We start from the raw sequence: 21,478 nt of genomic DNA on the forward strand, positions 1-21,478 counted from the left end.
TATATTTACAAATGTGTGTAATCCTACTGACGTCAATTGGACTAACACATAACAAACGTACCAATATTTACAAGAACATGTTCTTAAGTCTTTGTACTGATACAGAGTTGATAGCTTTCCTTACGCATGTATTCCTCATAATGTGTTATTTACCAATGAAATATGTAACTTTGTAGTTAAGCAATATTTTGAAGAATGCAAAGCAGTCAGAAGTGATATTACATTTGCACAAAAAATTTGTAACTGTAAAAACCTGCCTTTATGATTCAACTTTCTCTCATAAACCAGATCAATTCTATAGCATGTATACGGGCCCAGACTATAATGAAATACTTTTATTCAAGCACTTGAGTTTCTGAACAAGCTATGATGTTTATGCAAGTGAGTTTATCATTAGCACCTCCCTTCTCACCTGCTGAAATCTTTCTCTGTCTCTAATTCCTCTTCTCCATGACCCAGACGCAGGAGGTGGCGCTCATCAATGTCTAGAGCCATGATTTTTTCAAACAGCTGGTTCAAGGCCTAAAGATTGACAAGAACAGAAGAAAAAGTAGTTTTTAGAAGTTCAGAGGCTCTTGCAGGCAAAACCTGAAGAATTACTAGCCAGCTAGGAAATTATGCTTGTTTCGGTATAAATGGAAGCCAAAGCAAACGTTAAGTTCATACTGAAACTAGAGCTCTTAATCTTGACAATAGGTAAATTAGCCTACTAAAACTCTTGTATTTGCATTTGTATTTAAATCTGATTTTAAAATTTAAAAATTTGATTCTATCACTTAATTTAGTTGATAAAGCTGTCAGTTTATAAAACTGTCTCAAGAAGCACACTTTGCAAACACTGACTTTGTTAAATGACTTTAAACCATGGAACTTTTACTGTACATTAAAAGAATATGATCTGGTACTGACCAGCAGGTGCTCTGACTCTGTTCCATAAGGATAAATACATTTTGCTGAACTAAACTTCAAGGTGAGCTAGATCTCTTGTCTTAAACTTTTCATTTCTCTAATAGCTTCATATCAACTGTTCTATTCAGCATATTTCAAAGGAGCAAGTTTGCAAGCACTGGACCATCAAGTTATGAAATGAAGAATAAACATGAGCAAGCTCCACTTCAGGTCAGCTGGAAGACATGCAAACATGTTGAATTATAGTGTCAAGGCTTAGGGAACAATCCTTGCTAAGATATACTTAAGTTCTTGAAGTACAATTTCAAGTTCATGTTCTCATATAAGTCCTGTCTGGTAAGAAGAGTCTCCTACCTGCCTCAAATTATTTCCTTTCTTTACTCTGCAATGGAGATGCTCTCAGCCCTTTCTCTCAACCTCACTATCTGTTACTCTCCCACAACCCACTGGCCTATATCATTCCAGGTCATAACTCCTCACCAAAATGAAGCATCATCCATCATTTTTTGATCAACAGCGTAAGTGCCTGACCTTGCTTTGATGGAAAAAGATGAATGTTTTCAAAGTAGTATGCTCAGTAAAAATAGCTCATAACTTAGATAGGGCAGACTAATTAGGGAGATCAGGAAACAGACAACGCTGGTTTTGAAATACATCCTTCCAAACCAGATGAAGATTTAGAGTAAGAATCTTTAAGACTTTTATCATTATTACTCTTATTTTATATATGCTTGAGAATTAGCAGACAGGCTCTATTTCTTATGAATGAGACGCAATCATTCAGCTGAAGAGGCCCTCCCTTGGAAGCACAAAGCAATCAGTGTCAGTTAAAGCTAATTAGCAAAAATCTGACACACATGCAGTGAATGTGCAACTGTAAGAACTGTGCAAAAACTTTTTCAAAATACTTCCTAATTTCTACCCGCAACCAGTTAAACAGCTTGAAAACTTCTGATAAATAGCTCAGAACTACAAACCTGAAATTCAAAAACTTCATTTCAGACTATGAAACTGGCAAAACTGCACACAAGCCACTCAAATTTTCAGTGTTAAAAGACAACTGCAGTCCCAAACCTGCTGACCACGAGACCTGCTGTTCTTTATTTTAATTTCAGGAAAATTTCATACAGGATCGACACTTTACCTGATTAGAGTGGGTAACTATAAGAGTTCGTTGTTCTGGGAAATTATGATAAAGATTGGATATTATCTGGACTGCTACGTCAGTTTTTCCAGTACCAGGTGGACCTACTACCTAAAAACAAACAAACAAACAAATTTAAAACAAACAAAAATCAACAAACAATTTGTCAGAATATTGCACAATACAGAAATATAGCCTCAGGACAAGCTAAACATAGGTGAAATAGTGAAAAAAACCCAACAAAATACACAACTGAAAAATAATATAAAATAAGTAATAAAACCCAAAAAGATCCATTATTTTTATTTACTCAAAAATCTACAACTGATGATATAGAAGTAACACTGACACTGTTTTTATAGGCTAAATTATACCAACAACATTCAAAAAATGAGACCTGAGACATTTTAAAGGTATCCAAGTATTATAAAGCACCTCAAAGTAATTTGTTCAGCATTAAGAAGCAAAGAATAGCAGGTTCCTTATGTATCTCCACAGAAAATTGCTATGAAATCACTTAAAGAATCTCTTTGATCACTGCATTCAAAAGCAATTAGGATTGTATTGCTTAAAAATATTAGACAGAAATACATGACATGACAGGAAATAAAACACAGGCCTATATCATGCAATTGTTTTCTCAGTCTACCTCCTCTCCCTGCAAAAAGTGGGTGATGTAGTAAAAAAAAAATCAAATCAATCAAATCAGAAGTACATGCTCAGAAACAAAAACACACTTGCAACTGAAGTTCATTAACAGTTCAACATACATTAAACACATATACAGACATTTTAATTTCACAATCTTATTACCCACTGACAACACCACTGATACAAAACAATACTCCTGTACACTGCTGTGGGTATTTGTAGACAAATACTCTGTGTAAAATCCAGCAGTTTAAGTCATTGCAAAAAAACCCTTCCAACATTGTTTAATAGTCAAATTCAAAGCATCTATCACTGTGGCATTTTCACAACATTCAAAAAAAGGACTTTAATTTCTAAATATATCTTAAAGTTGATATTCTATCAAAATGAAGAAAGTTCTGCTGCAGCCTACTACAAAATATACCATACTCAAAAACACTGCCAAGAACTTAGGTAACTTTTATGCACATTTCCAATACTACTAATTTAAGCACACTTAGGCAGGGACAAAAGGCATCCAATTCTACTGAAATTTATTTTTTCCTTTGCCTTGCATCTTTTGTGTACCAGCTAGAGAGTGTATAATGACTGGTAAAACACAAGGAGGAAGGAGAGGAGAAAGAGTACAGTACAAAACAGTACCAGTACAAAAACCTAAAAATTAGCATTGTTGCCTATATAAACCAAGAAGAACTTAAAATTATCAGAAAAAAGTCAAATATTCCACTTAGTCATGCCCAGTACAGACTGTACTTCATTGAGAGACATGTAGTTGAAGTGTGAGAGCAGCAAACCTTAAAGAACTTTGCAGAAATTCACTGAGCAAAATTTATTTTCATAACAAATCTACAGCTTTGGATTGGTTTGTAACTTCTTAGTTCTGAAACTTAGTAGGATATAAAGGATTACACATTACATTTCACAAGACAGCAGAAAAAAAGCTCCATGAAGACAATTCAATGACTTCCTTTAATGGAGTTAGATCAAACTAAAAATGATGCAAGTAATTTAAAACAGTCAACAGTGACAGGCACGTCAACAGCTTTACAGTTTAAAATGAGCTATTCAGCCACTGAAAAAGTATATTTAGTTACTGTGGAAAGTCTTCAGCCACTGAAACAAGACAGTTTCACAGAGATCAAATGTGTTTCTGCAGGATTTTTTGAAGATGGAAGGACGTTGAACTTCTGTATGTTAGTTTTTCATACTTAACTATTAATAGAAGAGACCTCAACAAGGCTACAGAAATGGGCATTACTGGTATTTCACTGAATAAATCCAGAATCAAATAAATAAGAGTATAAAATCCTTAAAAATATTCTTACCATAGTTAGTCCAGGTTGCATTCCTGCACGTATGGCTTCAATCTGAGTATGGGTAAACGGAATAGTATTGCTGTAACAAAGCAAAACAAGATCAGAGAATTGATAGATTTTGCCAACAGTTTTGATAAAAGCAATTGTTTTCACAAGTTTGCTTTAAATTAATTGGCTACATGTTTCTCCAGAACTACACGCCTGCAAACTTTTATATAAACTAAATCAACATTAAAACCGTCATCTTTATAAACATGACAATCTTGCAATTTCTAAACAAGACAGTATATCATGTTCACATGACAACAAAATCATCCCATCTAAAAGACTGTTTGTATTGAGTTATTCTTTTCTGAGAACGCTGTAAAATTATTTAGGTATGATCCTCTTAATATTGAAAATCTTGACACAATACTAAAAGTATTTTTCATTGTTCTTCAAGGGAATTTTTTAACAGAAAGGGGATAATAAAATAGTTTGATTTAAATATAAAACAAAACAGTCTCATACTCAATCCTCTTTTGGTAATGAAAGCAAAATGATATTTTGTTTATAATCAATGATACTATTTTTAAGTGTTTCTGAAAATGAACTGCTATGCATTTGTTACCATTTTAAATAAATTCTCAGCCATTTATTACCGTTTTGGCTGATTATATGGATATGGTCCCCTGTTCGGAATGACATGAGGCTCTACAATCAGAGTTTTAGTTTCTTCAGGTTTTTCTCCATTCTCATCCTCCTCTTTTCTTTTCTTTCCTTTACCTCCTTTTATTGGGAAAGTTATCCTGTAACACATAATTTAAGATTATACTTCAACACATTCACTATGGCACCAGACTGTCTTAAAAGTTTATACAGAAGGATTTTTTTGTTACCATAAAGAGAAACTTCCACACAATATGGAAACAAGAATTGCAAGCAACAAAGTATTAATGACAATAAGGAAAAGGAGCAACAAATAAATTGACAAAGTTGATTTTAAGAAAGCATGTTTGACAAAAAGTATGTCGAAAGCGCTCTTTACATAGCTTGAAAAGCCAGAAGCAGTCCTGAAAGCCAGCTGGAAAAACACTGAAGGCAAAGAGCTCATAAATGAAAATGGAAGGGACAGGAGGAAAGTTATTATAAGAAAGCCACCGGCACTGTCTGTTCAGCAGCAATAACTTCATTTTATTCTAGAACTGATGCACTTTTTTTCTTCTACACAAGATATATCAACGTTCTGAACTGCTCCAACACATGAAGCCTTTTATCTTCCCATTTCAATTTTTGTATAGCCCTTTGTGTCATATGTTAGCATGCTTCCCTACTTCAATTCAGAAACAAACCATGGTGAAGGAATTCCAATGGCTATTCAATTATCTTGAGACAACAATGCAGACATCTTTAACAGCAATAATCTCTTGGACTCTTTACACGGCAAATGCAGAAGTAGGAAGAGCAATAGATCTTCATAAAGAGGAATATCCGTATTTTAATCTATGAACTGAAGATGAACACTAGTTTATCAAGGGACTCTGTGCATGGTATCTGGTCTTAATACCTTTGGACTATTTTTTTATCATTATATAGTCTTAGTGCCTTCTCCACATATATTCTGCATTCAGTGTTTCAAAAAAAAAGAGCATGGCAGATTACTTCCCTGCTCTTCAAGATTCAATTTAGTCAGGATCAGAGCTGACTGGTACAGAGGGTAAGTCTCTTCCTTCCCCAGTCAAACATATTCCCCTTCAAAAGGAAACATTTCAATTCTCATTAACTTGTAAGCGGAAAGAAACATAGTTTCTTCAGTCCATCTAAATGAACTATTCTCCAGCACTATGCACTGTGAAACTCAGATGTCGAAGTCCAAGGAGGTTCATCAGGAGGGACAGAACTGTCAATTCTAAAAATGCTAGACAACAGCACCACTGAAAAAACACGTGTAAATCTCATTTAGTGGTCACAAAGGTAGGCATACTATTTCAGAAACAAGTTTCTAAAATAAAATAAACAATATGGGATTCCAGACTTAATTCTTTATTTTGATTGCATGGTGCATTCAAAAGCTCAAATTTTAACTGATGTTGAAATTGCTGTTCTTAGCTTAATAAGACACGTAAGGAAACCATGTAATTATTAATAAAAACCTTCAAACTGAACTTGAGGAGGCTAGATACTATAATACAGAAGTTAATACTACGTGTCTTGATTCTAACTCCTACTGTTGCTTTCTCTCTATTCAACAGGTTGATCTACAAGCAATGCTCTGATGCATTTTTGTACAGAATAGAGCAGAAGCTGATCCTGAGCCTAACTGTAGTACAGTCAAGTCCGCTGTAAAACTACCTAAATCTTAATATGAACATATTAACATCTTTTCTTAAAAGAAAGAGCACATGCCTTCAACTATTGAACCCAACTTCACCTGACAACACAGATAAGCAAGAATACCAGACAAGGAATACTTGAAATTTTGAGGTCACCTGAAGGGGGGTATTTGCAGAAGTGGATTGTTAACAGTCACTTTAATATGGTATCCAGGAAAGCTAGCTTTTAAGTGATCAATGGACAGGAAAGTGTCGTTAAAATCCAGAGTTGCAATCTGATTTGGCATTTTTGAATAATGTGCACTACTTGGGTCTCCATATCCGAGAATGATGTCATGCAGCCAGTCAGGAACCACACAATCTGTGTTCATCAGGTTCCTAATAGTCTCCAGAACAGCCTGCAAAATAAGAAAAAAAGGAAAAATATGACTGGAGAGATTGACTTTTTACCAAGAAAATGTGACATGCTCAAGACTAATCAAGACTCTTTTAAGATGTCAGTCCTTGTACAGGAAGGTCTGGAAAGGCAAATATCTTGTTGTGGGAAGAAGTGAACCTGCGTGAGATAATACAGCTGGCATTATCAAATATCACTGTGACACAAAGCATACTCTCAGCTCAGCTTCATTTTATAATAAAGAGGATGGCTCAAAGAAACTTACCTGACGCCTACAAACGACTCCAGAAACCTCCTCTCCCTTTGATTTTCCAATGCATGTAGTAAATTTCTTCTTGCTCTTGGTCTTATGAAGATTTTAGTATGTGACCTGTGGGACCACATAGGTCCAGCACTTAACTTCTAAAGCCTGAAGGTCCTGCAACTACTTCAGAGGCCCAAGATACAGTGATGGACTAGTCCCACATTAACTAATAATATTTATATTTATGTTGCAAATATAAAACAAGAGTTTCTGGCTTAAATGTATATTAAGCATAGCATAAGACATTTGTGCTAAAAAAAAGCACAAATAAATCTGAAAACATGACTTCTTCAGGTAGTGTTCCTAAATCAAGATGACAAATTTCTCAGAGGAAAGTTTAAGAAACATGTCCCTAACAACAGATGTGCTGTGTTTACATCACAAAAACTTTGCTTCGGCTTTTCAAAAGTAACATCTATATATGTAAATATAGAAAGATTTATTTCTTATAAGAACTAACACTGCTGACTGATGTAGTGGTGCCACCTCCAGCAAATGTGCTGTATTTGCAATTCCACATCTGCTTAATTTACTAAGACTGAACAAGTGTTCTCTCCTACAAGCTCAGCTTAAAAATTCAAGCTGCCTTCTATCTGCTCAATACACTATCAACACTAACCACAGAAATAGCTTGTTTTCTTCTATCCAGCTCAAGTTTGAAAGGCTTACAGATGACATGAAATGTTTGTGTCTAAACTGGTAGTGATGTGATAAATCTGGAAATATCTTAGTTTGTATTGACAAAGGAATGTATGAGACTTAAGAAAAACCCAACATAGAATGGTTTTAATTTTGATTTGCCGGTAAATTAGCTGCCAAGTACACAGTACAAATTTGAAAGCTACACACATCTAACAGCAATCCTGAGCAAACTTAAATATTCATGGCAGCAGTTTCCTTCTGACCACATGAAAGTGCATGCATATGCAAATAAAAAAAAAAAAAACCTCTATAGTGTCAGTACACGGATGGGCTTTGGCAGAGAGAACTTGTGCTTATAATGTAAAATGAACCTGCCACAGACACACAACATTACCTATCAGTTCTGTTAGGGTTTTTTAACATAAAGTTATAAAGATCTCTCTGTGAAGTGCCTCCAGTATACTAATCCACAGCTGGATGGCACCAGAATGGTCTGTGCAGACCACAAGCTACTGGTCCACACCAGAGGCACCATTCTAGATATAGAAAATAAAAAGTGAAAGTCTTCCTGCTGCACATTTTATCCATCAGTACAGAACTTGCTGCAGAATCCTTTAGAATGAAATTCACTTCAATTATGCAACGCATGATTTTAAGGCACCAAAAGGCAGGCAGTTTTTGTTCATGTTGCATTTTCATAATGGGAAATCCAAGGAATATTAAAGATTCAAAGGTCTAAATGATCTAATGCAAAGAAACTGAGCATACATACAAGAAATATTTTCAGGCACACAAAATTACGCACCCTTATAGGAAAAAAGCCAACAGTATCTTGTGCTGCATTAGGAAGCTGCCAGAAAGTCAAAGGAGGTGCTTCTTCCTCTCTGCTCAGCACTGTTGAGGCTAAATCATAGAATCACAGAGTGGTTTGGGTTGGAATGGACCTTAAAGGTCATCTAGTCCTAACCCTCTGCAATGACCAGGAACATTTTCAACTAGATCAGGTTGCTCAGACTCCTGTCCAGCCTAGCCCTGAGTATTTACGTTGATGCAGCATCCACAGCTTCCCTGGGGCAAAGTCTTCCAGTGTTTCACCACCCTCATAATAAAAAATTTCTTCCTTACATCTAGCCTCAATCTCCCCTCCTTTAGTTTAAAACCATTACCTCTTGTCCTACCCCTACAAGCCCTGCTAAAACATCTGTTCCCATTTTCCTTATGAGCCCCTTTAAGTACTGAGAGGCCACAATAAGGTCTCCCTGTAGCCTTCTCTTCTGCAGGCTGAACAACCCCAACTCAGCCTGTGAGCCTATCCTCACAGAAGGGGTGTTCCAGCCTTCTGACCATTTTTGTGGCCTCCTCTGGACTCTCTCCAACAGATCCATGTCTTTCCTGTACTGATGGCTCCAGAGCTGGATGGAGTACTGTGGGGCCTCACCAGAGCAAAGGGGCAGAATCTCCTCCCTCAACCTGCTGGCCATGCTGCTTTATATGCAGCCCAGGGTACAGTTGGCCTTCTGGGCTGCGAGAGCACACAGTAGGCTCATATCTAGCTTTTCATCTACCAGTACCCCCAAGTCCTTCTCTGCAGGGCTCTTCTCAATCCCTTCATCCCTCAGCCTGTGTTGATACTGGGTGTTGCCCCTACCCAGGTGTAGGACCTTGCGCTAGGCCTTGTTGAACCTCCTGAGGTTCACATGGGCTCACTTCTCAAGCTTGTCCAGATTTACTACTGGCAACACGGACCACTTGGTCAAAATTAAGTTTATGTCAATTCACAATTCTAGAAACTCAAATATACATTTCAATTTTGCCTAAAAAACATTCCTCCTCTTGCTTTAACAGAGGGTAATGAAAGCTAAGTTATTGATAAGCCCCCTGAAAAACAACATTTGCTGGATTCATATGTAAAACTGAATTGAAATAGTGTGCATAATTTTAACCTTACTTATAGGCAACAAACAGTACTGTAATGCATTAGCAACAGGTTTATTTTGAACTCTAACCAAATTTCATGAAGGCTCACAGTGAATACCAAAGGAAGCAAAATGCCAAAGAATCATGCACTACAACTGTGTAAAAACTATTAGGGTAGGAAAAAAAACAAAGCACCATTCAATCTACAGAGCTTCAGTTAGTGTACAATCTCTGTGAGAGCTACCAAAATCTCACCTGACACTCTCCAAAGCCTACTAAGACACTGATCCAGTGATGCTCCCAAAAACTAACAGGTTTCTCTGATTTTCACCTTTTGACTAGTGACTCCTCCTTATCCTACAGTCCACTATTACATCAAGTAACAAAAATGTCCCACATACTCCCTTGACTCAAAAGGCCAAATACAAATAATCTGCAGGCTACCTGTTAAGAGACTGAAATTACAAAGTAATGTTTTATTATACACTCAGGTGAAGTAGGAGTGCTGTGATTTTCAGTTACTTCAACACCTATCTGCAGGGGGAAGTTACCATCAGCTGACAGGCTCAAAATTCCTGAAGTGATCCAATGCCACCTAAAAAGTCTAACTACATGCATCTAAAATTAACATCTCAGTACAGCTGACATATTCAGACAAACTCTTATTCTAAGAGTCAATGAGCAGTACCTTACCTTAAAATTGTTTTCTTTTGGTTTTCTTCTCATTATTATATTAAATGTCTCATAAACATCTTCTGCTCCATTTTGGATTGTATTGGTCATGTCTTGTTGATACTGGTTTGGGTCCAGAAATACTCTGTATGTTCTGCAGTCCCCTTTAAGTCGTGGTTTGGGTTCAGGTCCTGCCCACAATGAAACAATAATATTAGAATTTGAAGCAGGGCTAAAAGTATTGTAAGTCAAGTAAGTGATGCATAGATGTTTCGGAAATGAAATTTAGACAAATTATTAAACTAATTTCTGCATGGCATTACAAACACTCTTATTTCATGTTTTCATCCAATTTCTAATAGAGATTTTCAATATAAGCTATTCTATTCCTAAAACCAAAATATACTGTATTTATGTAATTAATGGAATTACATCAGATTTTACCAGAGGAAACTGGTTAACCTATCTTCGGACTACTTATGAAATTGGTTTCTTTTTTCTAGTAGATAATGAATTCAATGAGCATTACTTAAAAGAGAAGCAAGTCAATGACTAGGCTGTTAATTAAAAAAAAAAAAAAAAAAAAAAGAAAAGAGGGGAAAAAAAGAAAAGAAGTCTTTCAAACCTTCTTCAATAACACGTCCTTTCTCATCCAACATGCCCTGGATTTCACAGCCTCTGACATACACCAGACCAGTTTGCTCAACAAAAGGTCGTCGTCGGTCGAACTTGGTGCCATAAGGTTGCGTGGGACGTACAGTAATCAAAAAGCAGACATCGTGTTTACGCAGACCTGATTCCAAAAAAGATCATTCAGTGATTTTATTGAATGCCTTCTTCCTTTTCCACTACACAATATTGGAATACAATGGAACACATAAAAATTCCCTTTAAACAAAGCCCCACCTGTTTAGAGAATAATGTGTTCTGTTTCAAAATATGCCTTTAACTTAGAGGTTACAGAACCAAGGATATTGTCATATTTGCCACTAATCTTGCACACCAATATCTGCTAGAACTTTAGACATGAAAAGGAGAAATTTTACTGCTTTTTTCATGACAAAGTTATTTATTTCAAAACTATTATTCTCCCAATAATCTTACTCAGGTTACACAACCTAGATATTTCCAGTGTTATTTCAGAAGCATGTCATTCTCACTGCCTTCTTCTGGACCAACATTCAATTTTTAATTTTTTTTTTTTAACCACAATTTAAGTGCAGTGCCTAGAACTGGGCATGAAATCCTAAACAAAGTTATTACTTCCAACCCATTAAAAAGTCACTTAACTGAGTTACTTGTTTTCCATGCTACATTCCAGTTTATAAATCCCAGTATGGCTTAGTTGAGTGTTTTTCCCTCAGCAGTAACATATTGTTGTAGAGTCACATTTGCTTTTGCGCGATGGTGACCTCGGAGTCTTTTCATTCTGCAGAGTTCCTGCCTAACAAGATATTTCCCTAACAGATGTGTGCAGTGACTTGTTCTTACTTAAGTTTAGTATCCTAATATTCATCCCTATTTAATTACACCCTACTTTTAAAATACAATTTCTCCAACTCACTAGCATAATTTTGAACACTAATCCTTTTTCTCCAATATACCTACAGATTCTCAGGGTCTAAGACACCTTCAAAATTTAGTAAACACATGCTGTAATTTTCATAAGAGAAAAATGATTTCTTATTACTCACCAGATATTACCCAACCTAAAGCTGTTTAATCAAGCCCTGTTATGCCAGGCAATATTCTTCACCTCAGTTTTAAGTTAAAGCCTTACTGCTTTTCAAATCACAGAGCTTGTTCTAGTATTTAAAAAGCTAGGTGCACCATTATATAGCTACCTTCAGTATAGTGAAGTCTGCTGCCATTCTCCTAGCTTTTCTACTTCAATAGAAATCAACATTCCCAAACTTGTATCTGCTTATTTATCATGCAATCCAGCTTTAGCATTTGTGCTACGTGACTTGTAATCACACTATACAGCTCCAGCACATTTAACAGGTTTCTCTAACAAAAGAAGAGAGTGATATTTACTGATAATACAAGTACATGTACATGCTTCTATGCCACTTGCCAACATGGTAAACTAAAGTTCAGTTCCCCAAGCAAAGGTGTCACCTGTGGATACTTTTAAAAAACAGTATATAGTACAGTCAGCACTTCCTAACAACATTCAAATATACCGAAAACTACTAAAATGCACTGCTTTGAATTATATCAAAATGTGTTCTCTCCAGTTGTATATGAGAGAGATAACACATTCCCCATTACTTTTCCAACGTGACATTATTAGCATGCATATTAATTTAAAATGCTAAGTTACTTTTCCACGTTCCCAGGGAAAGGCAGAATTTTACAGTTACAAACTGAATGACATCAGTCTGAAATAGCAAACATTCTGCTCCCAAAGGATGTGTAAATACTTTAATAGTTTTCATCTTCATTTTAGGAAAGTATAAACTACTTAGACCTGAAATGTGAGTAACTGACTTTTAAACAGTGTATTAAGACTGGCAAATCTGCATCTTGGATTAAAAAAACCACTCTTTCTTACAAATAAGATCACAGCAAAGTGTATTTTGATTAGCACCTATTTCGAGCACCTTATTTCAAAGAACACAAGTACCTTCCCATTCATCTTTGATGCTATCTCGGACATTCAAATTAACCGTAACATCTGCTCGTACTCGCATGGGCCAGTTTTCACCAATATTGGGCTTTGCCACCTCCACCACTGTGAAAGAGACAATGGGTTGTGCCATCCTTGCCCATCCACCAAAGACCACACCTCCATATTCCGATAACCTAAAAAAACCAACACAATCAACAAAAACCCCCAAACACCAAAGTTTTGTTAGTCATTATCTGATCAAATATTCAGTTTTTTTTAAACTGTGAAACAATTTACCTCACAGCTAGCTCTAAGACAAAAGCAGAAGTCTAAATCTTAAATGCTACTGAAATAGATTCACCTAATCTTGCATTTTAGAACTGAAGCATAACACAAATTGATTTATATTTCAAGAAACGAAGGCAGCTTACACTAGCATTGTTTTAAAAAATCCCCAAAAACTCACAGAGAAAAAAGATAACAAAAAGCAGCTACTGAGTATAAGAGATAGCACACCAAATGATCCCTTGAAATCTAAAGAAGATTAAAATGTGGAAAGTGGCAGGCTCAAGACTACTCAGTAACACCTCTTATAAATCAGAAGAGTGGGTGGTAATTTTCCAGATTTTGTAATGTCAGCCAAGGCTCACTACTTTCAGAAATCTAACTCATCTGTCTTAACACCACAAACGTTAGTTGGCAGCATCCAGCATACTGTTTTAACACGTCTACAGGGATACATATCAAGACACCCTTAACTCATCCCACAGGATGGCAACACCTTGTTGAACTGACTGGTTTGCATCAGTTAATAAATATTACCATGGTTTCATCCTACTGACACTATCTTCAATGTCTTGTCTGATTTCATAGGTGGATTCTAAGCGGAAGAGGTTGAAGTTCCTCAGCAGGTAGTCATGAAGAGTCAGAAACTGTAGATTCAATTTGGGAAGTGCGAGACAGCCTAAGGGGGAAAAGTGAAAAGGAAGAGGTATTTGATGGATAAACAAAGAGAAGATTAATTAATATACTGGTGCTACAAATTCAAATACATACATGTTATTCTAAAACTGCCACAGTTGTTATCCTGGGAGATTCTAAGAACTACTCCTTTTATAAATATATGCTATTAAAAAGCAGACTTTTTCAGTTTTTCTGTGAATGAGCCTCTACAAGATTAAAGGAATTTCCACCCTTCTGGCAGTAACACAGTGAACTATTTAAAGACTGAATCCTTCCCTGTATTCAGACTACAACAAAACTCATTTTATAAAAATCAAATGCAGGGCAAAGTAATGGTACTTTGGGAATGCAACAATTAAGCTAGCATAACATAATTATGAAAAAGGCTCATTAACTAATAAAAAACACTCATCCAACAATTCTCCAATTCCAATCCTTTATGTTTATTAGAACCTACCAAAACCATCAATGTAGAAAAAAGTTTTAAGCCAAGAAATCAAATTTTAATACATGACTTTCCTCAAAAGTTTTTTACTGATTATAGATTTTTTTTTAATTAGAACAAAAACATGGTAAGATTAGATATACTAAACAAGGGGTATTAAAACTCTTAGATGGGTCCTAAAGCTTGCATGGCTTTAGGATAGTCTTAGATGCAAATTTTCTAGAATAAACATTCTCTCATTTAACATTATCAGACTAATGTTCCAGTTTGAAACCCATGCTTAAGACCCTGGAAAGAATCAGGCTCTTGTAATTTGCAATACTATCCTTGAAACCATTTACTGGTATATGTACTACATATTGGCTTTCATATGCACCAGATACAATGGCAGTGAAGAAAGGTGATAGAACACAGTAATTTCTATTCTGGAAAGCCTCATGGTGATAAAATACTTTAACACATTTCCCAACACCAAGTGACAAATTCTGTCTGTAAAGCTGGTTATATGCACAAAGGGCAGGGCCCGAAGCAACAGCTCTTTAAGGCTGTACAGCATGAGACAGATATTTTTCTTGCCTAATTTTTTAAATAAAATGGAAACAATTAGCCCAAGAAAGATGGGAGTAATTACTTTTTATTAAGTTTCATCAAAAAACAATTTAATTACTTTTAAGAACACAAAAACCCCCCCCTACAAAAACAAAACTGTCTTGTTTGAAATCAGTGCTGGAGAATACATGTAGATTAAAAAGAGAAAATGTAAACTGAAACCAAGAGAAGTAAAATAGAAAAATACTTCTTAACAGTCTGACAGCAACAGAAATGCTTCACAACAGTGCTATCAATACACAGATAATAATAGCAAAAGAGTTCGCCACAGAAGAAGGAAATGTTTCCACTAGCAACCACTGTTGCCACACCAACTTTCAGTAATTACATCTACACTTCTACCTTGAAATAAAAAAGATAATTAGTGTTAATTTTCTCCCATCACCACTCTTTTTTCTTTTCATTTTTGACAAGGCTTTCTCGAATATACTTCAGAGCAAAGCAGACAACAGCTTTTCTGCTGCATGTTTACAACCTGTTTCACCTCACAGTAACTACCTGTGCCACAGCTGCTGGTACAGCACATCTGTTACCCAGATTATAAGCAAATAAATGTCTTTATGTAAACAAAGGCTTTTGGATTTTTCTTTAAATCCACTATAAATTTGCTAACAATTTCATCTCAGAGTTCCCGATTCACAACTTAAAAATAAAAAGCTGACCTTATTCTAACATACTGTAATATGCCAAAGTACTGCATATAAGTTTCAAGGACAGAATGAACACAGACATCAAAGCTGCTTTTTTTGCAGCATTTACTGTCCTGCTCAGCATTTACTGAACTACTAATCATACCTTCTCCAGAATAATACTCAGTTGGTACAATATTTTCATCCCAAATAATTTTCTCTGTTGGATAAAGAGGCATCTGGTTGAGTTGCTGAATTTGAGATATTCGTCGCTCATGACGGGAAACCTAAACAAAAGACACATTTTAAATTTCCGTAAGTCTAAAAGGGATAATAAAGCTATTTTTGAAATATACACATTAATCCATGTGATTTCCAGTGGTCACTCACCATTTGCTCTGTTTTAGTAAGTTTTGGGTTTGTTTTGTGTTTTTTAATTAAATACAACTAAATGCACACAGTGACAGTAGAAGACGAACAAACACATAGTTCAACTATTGGTTATAGTACTAAAGTCAAACAATCATTCGGCCACTCAGTAGGCCAAAAATAGCACAACAGAACTGAAAATATTTAGTCAAGGCTTAGCAGAGAACCAACTTCAAATAAAAGTTATTTTGCTTTCCATTAAACATACGGTCAATAGCCAACTAACTCTGCTCATTCAGCACCAGCCAATTTCCTCACTGGGAGGCGGGGGGGGGAGGGAGAAAGAACAACAACAACAAAAAAATCAATCCAATACTGTGATATCTCATCAGAACAGGTAACTCCCCATCTCCCCATGGCATCCATAAGCATCATATTATTACCATCTAAACCTTAGGAAATTATGTGATCTTTTTGTAACACAAAATACACCTATGAAAAAGACTTCAAAAATCAGCTATGCCATTCTAATATCAGAGTAGAAGTCTACAGTACTACTGCTAAACCCTCAATAGCCAAAAAACGATTATGTGCATCAAATGGTATTTCAGATGGGCTTGAGGAACTAAACAGGTACTGAATGTCTACACATACTTTGGCAGACTTTTTGTTCTTAAAGGGGAAAACAAGTTACTACATAAAGAATATCAACTTTTCCAGAAGAACTCAAAACTACTTCTGAGACTCTGCTTATTGACCTTTACAATTACACAAAATACACACAGGGAAACTACATTTATAAATAAACATTTTCAAATACTTAATTTATATGGTTTTAAACCCCATCTTTGTATCCCGTTTCACCTATAACAATGCTGCGGTTCATAGGTGGTTCAGCAAAAGGTCTTAAATGGCTGCTTTACTACAGTGTAGTTGCTAGATTTAGCTGTATTTTGAGTTAGAAAAAATAAAATATTCATTCTGGTTTTACCAGCAGCTCCAGCAGAAAGTCCTTGTCGTACGTGGAGTCCTCCCCAGCAGGCAGGGGCGGCAGCAGGCAGAGGTGCGATGCGACCTGGTGGAGGGTGTTTGAGCTGCGTGGCAGGAGGTAAAATGGACACTTGAGTCACTTAACACTGGAACTTGAGAAAGCACCTACCATAGCTTTTTTTCTTTTCATTAGAAAAAAGGAAAATAATATTTTTCTTTCACTGGAATTCTAGTACTTCACTATAAACTCTTCCTATCTTCCTGTGTCAGCAGATGAAAATGCACCATGACAAGTCAGAAGGAAAAAGGCCAGAAATTTGTTAAATTAAAACATACTAAGACAGAGAATTTCAATGTAATGTGAAATTTCATTCTGATCACTTACTTTAGGGGTCCAAATAACTTCACCAACGAATCACGAGTATCTACTGTAGCTACATTTGAGAGTGCAAAGTCATATAACTCCGGAAAATGCGCAAATGCTGTTCTCTACAAAAGACCCAGGCCAGAAACTGAATTTAAGCATATTAATGAAACAATTTAATAACAATCTAAGTATTTATATAAAATCACAGCTTCATCTGATTCATGAAACATATCACTCCATGGACACTACCAGGATACAAATAAATAACAAGTGAAATCTCAGTTTTTCTTAGATGGCACTACCTATTTGTTAATCCTATACTTCCAACACAGTATCTTTTTTATACACCCTCTTATGAGCATGTGTTCTGTCACTAAACTAAAACACAACAGAACAGACACGCAGCTTTGCAGACAACTAAGAAAAGCATGGAACAAGTTTAATTTAACCATGTTTCCTTGAATTTTGTTGTTAAAACTGATGGCAAAAATTCTGAAAAGTGTAACTATATGACAAGTAACGTGAATTTTTATTTTGTCTCTTATGTACATAAGACCACTATTGCTACTGTGTGTGTACTGATCTTGAAGAAATGATGCCACCTACTGCACAATCATGAGTTTCAACAGCACTTAGTTTTTCCTTCTGAACAGATTTAATGGGAGCAGTTCATCTCAATTTGACAATATCAAATCAAAAGTGGTGGTGTTTTGCTAGAGCATATTATTTAGTTATAGTCACATACATAACACTGAAGTGTTAATGTCTTCAACATGGTATAGAAAGTCAAGTTAAAACTACTACTGTAACTCAATAGGAAAATAAGAGGTTTTCTTTAACTTATGATGTGTCACAGTTTTTGGATCCTCCAAGCTCCCAGGTACACACCATAATGGTTATGCAAATCCACACCATTAGCAGAAGGCAGCAGAGAATGACATCAAACATCGTGCCAAGTTATCAATTGTCTTCTGCCCCAACTCATACTGCAGTGCAAGTTCCTGCTCCAGTGGGGGGATTGGACTAGATGATCTCTTGAGGTTCCTTCCAATCCCTAACATTCTGTGATTCTTTGGGAAATAACAGTTATTCTAGATGCAAATTAGACTAAATCAGCAAAACCAAATCTTTTCTCTCCCATAAGCACTTCATCATCTGCATACCTGTAAAGAAGTAATTCTGTCATAGTGAATCGTTGTCATCTCATTCTCTGTCAAAGCATTTCCAGTCTGATCATTGATTTCAAAGCCAGTGTAGAATTTAAGCATATCTAAAAGCTGAGACATCATGCATACAAATTAGAGACATCTTACCATAAACAAAAACGTAATTTAAGAGAACAAGTCTGGACAATGTGCAAAAACTAGAGCTCCTCAAAATTCTTGAAGAAATGGACTAAGGAATGATACCTAAATTTTATTCTTGGTTGATGCACAAAATAATTTTGTTTAGGTACCTCACAGCCATAGAAATTACACCACTGCCCACAACCAATGTGGTTTCCTTTACCTACTAGGACTTGAAACTGAAACTAATTGCACTAAGGTGACCTAGCCAGAAGTTCACCAAAATACTAAACCCAACTTATGGCTTGCTCCTGCCCTCTCTGATACCAGCTCTGGAATTCATCCTACCTTTCAATGAGATTATTTAACTCAAAAGAAGAAAATTATTCAGATGTGTTTCTGCATTTGTGTTTCATCAATACTGACCCTCACAGAAACTGAACAAATGCCTGAGATGGTGGACAGTAGGCAGCAGAAAAAGCAGCTGAGAGGCAGGAAAGGGGAGAGATATTCAGATCCTGCCATAAAAACCAACATACTGTCTATGAGTAAACTGAAGGACAGTAGTGAAAAACAGCTGTAGAACAGTCTGAGGTCAAAACAAAGCAAAGAAGAATGCACTGGCAACAACTTCTGCTATACATGGTGTATGGCACGCCAGAAGCTGCACTGTTTCCCAGGTTGTACTTCTAAGAACTGTTAATAAACAGAGCCAGAAATGCAAGAGCAGTCACAGAGAGAGGTCCAGGCAAGAAAGAACTACTGTCCGAAGGAATTAAATAAACATCAGAAACACTGATAAAAAACTTGTCTTAATACACAAATATAAGACAAAACAATTGCAGTATTCAGAACTGCATCAGAATGAAAAAGTTATTTTCAACAACTTTGTATCTCACCTGGCAGAAGAGGTGACCCTCCTTCTCTCTTTTAGCAAGGCTGGACAGGTAACAGTGAACAACAAGATGGGAGTCATCCAACACTGTATTAAACCAGCGTCGGGTGGGAAGCAACGCCTGCAGTAAACAACCTCAGGTTAGCACAAGCAATTCTTCAAAATGTAAGAAATCCCATTTTCTCCTAATTTTCCATTTCAAGATAGACTGCTGCACACTTATTTACATATCTAATATCTTAACAGAGGTTCTCATATTAAAGCAGGAGGTATGTATGCCAAGACACTGGGTTTATACAGGTAGGCTGCTGTGAACACAGCCTTTTATAGGACTGGGAGCACCACACAAACTTGCCATTAGTGAGACAGCATCCTGCCAGTAATAAAAGTAAATTAAATGAAGCATCTTTTCTGCTACTATGCATCTGTATAATGACTGTGTGATACAAAAGATAGGTCAAGCTGCCACAACATTGTTTTAAATATTTGTTTTCTATACTCGTTTCATGATTTTTAAATTTGTCTTAACACCGCAAACTTTGTTTCTTCTAAATATGGTATGGTATCTTCTATTCTTTGTAAGATACTAAAATTAGGTCTAGGAATTTTTAAAATCTTAATTAAAAACCCATAAAAGCTTTTCATAAACAAGACAGATCAATTCTTCTCAATATAAATGTCTTAAACTGCTACAGGTAGCAACTGTTCAACACCATACAGTAGTACACCTTAACAATTCAAACTCCAAAAGGAGTTACTCTCAATGGAATCTAGAGATTGAATTTAGAAAGCCAAAAAGTATCAACATGGAGTCTAGAACTAAGACAAAAAAAAATAATCTGTAGTAGAAAATACTAATTGTCCTACATAACAATTAGAAAAAACAAACTCAGAAAACTGTAAGAAATTTCCACATAGTGATTAGTTTCAAATTAACAAATCACCAAGTTTTGATTGCAGTCCATATACTGTAAAATGAAACAAATATTCTGAAAAGGGCCATGACGTAGGTAAAAAGAGCCCATTAACACAGTACATGCTACCAAAACTAAGAGAGTTGGATTTACAGCTTTCTCATTCACTTGTTTCAGTCATTTAAACAGGCTTCATAAACTGTCTGAATTCTAACCTTCCTGTAACACCTACCAAGAACCAGCATTAAATGTACTGCCTCTAATAACAGCCAGACTTAATTTTAACTTCAAATACATATTTTCTCTTAAGAGAGTATATTATACCATAAAACAACAAGCTCTAATTTAAATAATTCATTGTATTGCAACTAAAAGTACGGGCTAATTAAGTGATTTAGCAGAGGACAGTTAGTCTGGACAAGTTCAAGGCAAAACCATTTTTTAAGTTCTCTGTGCTTACTGTTTCAGAAAACTCTGTCTTCTTTCAGAATGTCTTCTAAATCTGAAGTTATTTAAATAAATTGCTACTCGTGAGAAATTGTAAAATAATGTCTTTTATTTCTAATTCTGCTACTGTGAAAGTTAAGATTGTCCCATTTTCTCAACACCTGCTGAAAAATTTCACAAAATCTTGCTTGCCCTCCTATTATTTTATAACAAGCTACATCACCAGAACTGTTATTTCTACATAATGAATTCTAGTCAAATAGAAAAACCATCCATTTCAGAACTACTGATGCTTTCTGGGATTATACCCTACAACAAAAAGGTACTTTAAGTGACTTGCACTGGGAAGAATACTTCTGGGTTATTCCCAGCAGACTAGAGCACCAAACATTTTCATTAATTCCCAGAATTATTATGACCACTCCAATTAACAAAGTCTTCTACACTAAGCAATTTAGGATCCTAGCTTTCTCTAACAGTTCATCTGGTTTATAAATATTACTAGTCATTTCCAAACGTGGCTGCACTGCTACAAACTCCTATTTACAGATGGAAAACCACTATCAAGCAACCATATGCGGAGTTGTGACATAACCACTTTATAATTGGAATAGACTGTAATAATGACTTCACGCGTTTAAAACATAGAAAAGTAAACCTGGAAACAAGTTGAAACAATAACTTAC

General features: G+C 35.8%; 1 protein-coding gene across 4 annotated transcripts in view; it reads right to left on the bottom strand.

Annotated features, from left to right (window-relative positions):
* Positions 1–21,478, bottom strand: part of AQR (aquarius intron-binding spliceosomal factor) — a 54,046-nt gene that overhangs the window by 20,928 nt on the left and 11,640 nt on the right. For all 4 annotated transcript variants that reach the window (XM_080344623.1, XM_080344624.1, XM_080344626.1 and 1 more), the window contains 14 exons: positions 19,436–19,552; positions 18,414–18,527; positions 17,269–17,372; positions 16,885–16,987; positions 15,691–15,811; positions 13,701–13,842; positions 12,894–13,072; positions 10,890–11,057; positions 10,286–10,455; positions 6,489–6,730; positions 4,662–4,808; positions 4,030–4,099; positions 2,054–2,164; positions 413–522 (listed from right to left, as the gene is read on the bottom strand). In XM_080344623.1, the coding sequence (XP_080200749.1) occupies positions 413–522; positions 2,054–2,164; positions 4,030–4,099; positions 4,662–4,808; positions 6,489–6,730; positions 10,286–10,455; positions 10,890–11,057; positions 12,894–13,072; positions 13,701–13,842; positions 15,691–15,811; positions 16,885–16,987; positions 17,269–17,372; positions 18,414–18,527; positions 19,436–19,552 (1,898 nt within the window). The remainder of the gene's footprint in view (positions 1–412; positions 523–2,053; positions 2,165–4,029; positions 4,100–4,661; positions 4,809–6,488; positions 6,731–10,285; positions 10,456–10,889; positions 11,058–12,893; positions 13,073–13,700; positions 13,843–15,690; positions 15,812–16,884; positions 16,988–17,268; positions 17,373–18,413; positions 18,528–19,435; positions 19,553–21,478) is intronic.

The sequence above is a fragment of the Nesoenas mayeri genome (assembly GCF_963082525.1).
Source record: "Nesoenas mayeri genome assembly, chromosome: 5".
Classification (NCBI taxonomy): domain Eukaryota; kingdom Metazoa; phylum Chordata; class Aves; order Columbiformes; family Columbidae; genus Nesoenas; species Nesoenas mayeri.